Below are 4,314 nucleotides of genomic sequence, written 5' to 3' on the forward strand. Positions count from 1 at the left end.
AGACTAAAGGTCGGCCTCAAGTAAGTTTATGTATGTACGTCTGTTTCTAAGGTTATGGAAACATCTGATTCCGTGTTCAATTGCATCTCTCTGGGTAAACTATATAGCCATTCAACTTAGTTCTCTCGCGCTCTTCTGCCCTCTCCCACCTTATCGATTCTCTGCCCAATCCTTCGCAGGAGACCATTGTGTCCCCATCTGGTATCATTCTAACCCCACGGGTTACGAGTTCAGCGCTCTCCATGCAAAGAGCTTCTTGTCTTTGGCTGCTCGTCTTCTACGGCACCTCCGGTTCTTCCCCCTTTTCCACGATAAGGGAATCTCACTTCTCTCAAAGGTGTACGACAAGTAGGCCGCAGTCAACATACCCTTGAATCATGTCACGGTAGCTGACCACAACGACAATTCGGAGGGATCTAAATCTTTCTGTTGCGGGTAGGATCACTATCATTGATCGCCCTAGCTTCTATGTTGACTTGAAACTCCTGTCACCCCCCAGCACAAGTCGCCCTCGCGACCTTACGGCAAGAATATATCAATGTTTTTCAGCCTCCTATTGGTTTTTTTGCAGGCACTTCTCCTGTTGTTGCACTCACTGGATGGATGCTCGAACATTGAGGTCCCCAGATATCAGCCGTTTGCGGTGTTGACTTTTGGTGGGTGGATAATTCCCAGGGGATATCGCCGTGCTTATTGGCGGCCGTGGAAGAGGATGGTGCAGCTTTTGCGTGATCTTGGTGGTGGTGGTGGTGGTGGGATTGACAGGATGGATTAGGTCAAGCTGAGGCAGGATGCTGAGGGCGATAGGGTTGTGCAAAGGATTTTGGACCATGATGATACAGTCATACCTATCTTGGGAGAGAAGTATTTGGAATCTACCCCTGCACCGACCAATGTGCTGTTGAACCATTATATCAGGGAAGCTGAAGCCCTGACTCAGTCAGAGGGGGAAGAAAAAGAGGGTGCTGTTGAAGAGCAGCTGGAGACAATGAGGGTGCTGGAGGAGATATTGGGGTTGATGTGTGGAAGGTCAGAGGACCAAGAAGAAGAGATGTATGAATTGCAAGAGCAGGCTCCAGAGGAACTGGGAGAGTTGTGGAGATGGCACAGAAGATGGATAATATGAGGCAGGAACAGGTGGAAAAGGTGGGGGAGGAAAGATAGGAGGCGATGGGGGATGTTGGAAATTTCCCAGGTGCCTGATAAGTAGTGTTCGAAAGTCCGGTTAGGTCCGGTTATTGGGTGCCCAGGGGCTCTAACCGAGACCGAGACCAGTTAGCCTTTGTCCCGAAACCTAAAATAACCTAACCGGACCGCAACTAACTGGTTATGGTCGGTTATTTGCAGTTACTAACCGGTTAGGACCGAAAAATAAAGAATCAGTTATAACAGGGCAAATATGCTCATATGTATCTTGATAGATATTATTTCTGCATATTCTAGCTTTAAAATGAGCCCAAGAACGCTAAAATCGGTGAAGAATTGACATATTTATGCAATTATCCTTGAAAGTCTACACATTTGACTGATATTTTAGAGATTTGACCGTAACTTAGTCAAATTTTAAGCGTTTTCGATGTTCTCAAGTGCGTTTTGAAGGTGTATAATAGGGCTGGTTATAACCGGTTATTTAACAGTTAGTTAACCGCAAAATAACTGTTTATTCCATTTTCGAAATCAACTAACCCTAGGTTAGTGTTGCAGTTAGGTCCGGTTATTTTCCGGTTAACTAACCTAACTTTCAAACACTACTGATAAGGCTCCGGCCTTGCAATGTTGATCGCCGACATAATCAGGCTGGATCCGACCCTTGCCAGCCCTTGTCATTTCACGGCAAGCCTGAGGAGATGATGCTGGGGAAATCCGGGGGGCGATTGCCTTACAAGGCGACCATATGTCTGATGTAATGATTCCTTCCATGTTACAAGCCTGATGATCTCTGGTAAGGTGTGATAAGGCAAATCAGGTCTGATAAGATTAGTCCAACCTCGTGATATAGGCTCCAATTGCCTCTCCAGCCAACTCAAGGCTATGAACCAATTACTGGTGTTTTGTGTGTCTTATAAGGTTACCTGTATCCTTTTGATCATGTTCAGCTGAAAATGATACCAAATTCCATACAGAGAGTAAAGATATGGTGTTGTGAGGTAGGCTTAAATACTAGATATATGATGGGCCTTGGGAAGTTTCTTATATGCCTTTGTAGTGTAGTGCTACGTTACAACTACAAATTTGTAGTCTTCATGTGAGGATCGCATGAGCCCTGAGGTTTTTGGTTCAATCTTTACTTGTTGCTTTTTAACTTGCCATGTAACATTGTTAAGTCTACACCATGACTAATTGTCATTTGGATAACCTTATCAGGTGATCTTATTAAGTTAACCCAAAACTTAATAAATTAACTGCAACATCGTAAACCATTATTAGGTTGGGGGTGCCTTGGGGGCCTAATAATCCTTATTAGGCACCAGGGAAATTTCCGACAGACCTCATGGATGAAGTTTCCGAGTCTAGCAAGACCTTGGTGAAGCTGTTTAAAGAAACAAAGAAATAGAGCAAGGCAAATGCATGAGTTGGTAAATTGTATACATAATGATAGTAAACTCCACAACATCCAAAGATTGGTATGACAATTTCAGTTCCACAAGACCTGGCTGCAAATTCAACAGTCAGTTGGTTATGTCAAAGGGGTAGGTATCAGTCCCATAGAACAACGCCTCTTTAACGTGATGCCAGGCATGCTCACCTGGAGGGCTGTCATCTGGACCCACTTGAGAGGCAGTGGCTGACAAGGGTTTCAATTAAGTCGATGTGTTTAGAAATCAGGAAATGCACCTGTGCATATAAGACCTGCATGGCAACTGCAACATTGATAGTCAAGCTCCACGTCCCAGTGATCAAGTCCTTGACATCCTTAAAAGTTAAGGCAGACACTACAAACACCTTCTCCTTAACCCAAGGAGATACCTAAACCAGCTCAACCCCTTCTTCAACACAAAGGTCATCATCAAACCAACGAGGTTTGGAACCAACCAACCAGCCCAGTGATGACCATGATCATCCCCTTCTTCTGTTCTTGGAAGAAACCCCCAGCCCTCTTCAACGCAGGTGCGGGATTGACACAAGTCACTTGCATGAGAATGAGTGAAGCGGCAGAAAGGAAGGTGTAGAGGATCTTGGCGGTAATGAAGGTGTACATAAAGAACAGGCCTCTGATGTGTGCAAAGTATACTACGGATACAGGTGCGTAACCTTTGTTGAGCGATGGCAGAGGAGCGCTGAGACTGGAGCTGAGAGGTACGTAAGCAGTGCAAGCACATTTTCAGCCATATGCTAGGAAAGAATAAGTAAGGTTTGGCGCCAAAGGATATTGAGATTGATAACCTTACCTGCCCAACTCCAATTTCGATGTTCTCCACAATATCCTTCCGCATGTGGTACAGATAGCTATTTCTGATTACAGCCATCTATACGAATCCATGGACTGGTAGTCCCATAGAGAAGTCAAGATGGCTTACATCAAGACCGGTAACATTCAAGTAGGTTTCGGGCTGCTGGAAATCAGTGCTAAGGATGGTGAGACCTTGATAGTGTTTGAAAGTCCGGTTCGGTCCGGTTTTTTGATGCCCAGGGGCGTTAACCGTAACCGTAACCGGTCTGCATTTTCCCCAGAAGTCAAAAGACCAGACCGGACCGCAAAAAGACCGCAGACCGCGGTTTTTTGCGGTCTATAGACCGGTTTCGGTCTGCATCGGTTTTAACTGGTTTATGACCGGTCTTTAGGCCAATATTTTTAAATTATTAATCGGTAAATTTATTAACATTTTTAATAGCTTCAAAACGAGCCCAAGAACGTTAAATTCCGTTAGGAATTGGTGCTTCTATAAAATAAGTCTGGTACATCTATTATTCCCCAAAGTAATTTACATTTTAATTCATATCTCTCTCGTTTTTTTACCAAATCATACGTTCTTGGGTGCGTTTTAAAGGGTATTTAAGGGGCTACAAAAGACCGGTCCAAACCGGTCAAAACCGGTTCACGTTAACCGGTCTTTTTGCGGTCTTTACATTTCAAAAATAAAAGACCGTAACCGCAGGTCCGGTCTTTTGCGGTCTTGGTCCGGTCTGGTTACGGTCTTTTTCCAGTCACGAGACCGGACTTCCAAACACTAGACCTTGATGCCAATAGGAAGAGGAATACACCTCACCCAAGGCTCAAGATATAAACAAACACACTCTGAAAGGATGATTGCCAAGCTGAAAATATCGTTTGCAAAAGTTGTTCCATACGGTCTGTTAGATTGATCATCAGAG

The 4,314-nt window shown here is 44.4% G+C and overlaps 3 protein-coding genes across 3 annotated transcripts; 2 read left to right on the plus strand and 1 right to left on the minus strand.

Annotated features, from left to right (window-relative positions):
• Positions 1-538: 538 nt before the first annotated feature.
• On the plus strand, positions 539-1,126 carry LACBIDRAFT_332924 (uncharacterized protein; the record flags this gene model as incomplete). The annotated part of the gene is made up of 2 exons (XM_001887443.1): positions 539-656; positions 843-1,126. 2 exons carry the CDS (start codon positions 539-541, stop codon positions 1,124-1,126), a joined length of 402 nt encoding a protein of 133 aa, XP_001887478.1.
• Positions 1,127-2,460: 1,334 nt separating this feature from the next.
• On the minus strand, positions 2,461-3,434 carry LACBIDRAFT_332925 (uncharacterized protein; the record flags this gene model as incomplete). Its single annotated transcript, XM_001887486.1, has 7 exons — positions 2,461-2,530; positions 2,590-2,654; positions 2,747-2,785; positions 2,836-2,967; positions 3,038-3,212; positions 3,302-3,333; positions 3,390-3,434. The coding sequence occupies 7 exons, from the start codon at positions 3,432-3,434 to the stop codon at positions 2,461-2,463; spliced, it is 558 nt and encodes a 185-aa protein (XP_001887521.1).
• Positions 3,435-3,509: 75 nt separating this feature from the next.
• On the plus strand, positions 3,510-3,734 carry LACBIDRAFT_310409 (uncharacterized protein; the record flags this gene model as incomplete). Its single annotated transcript, XM_001887444.1, has 1 exon — positions 3,510-3,734. The coding sequence occupies one exon, from the start codon at positions 3,510-3,512 to the stop codon at positions 3,732-3,734; it is 225 nt and encodes a 74-aa protein (XP_001887479.1).
• Positions 3,735-4,314: the final 580 nt, after the last annotated feature.

Source organism: Laccaria bicolor, genomic scaffold (assembly GCF_000143565.1).
Source record: "Laccaria bicolor S238N-H82 LACBIscaffold_45 genomic scaffold, whole genome shotgun sequence".
In the NCBI taxonomy this organism is placed as follows: domain Eukaryota; kingdom Fungi; phylum Basidiomycota; class Agaricomycetes; order Agaricales; family Hydnangiaceae; genus Laccaria; species Laccaria bicolor.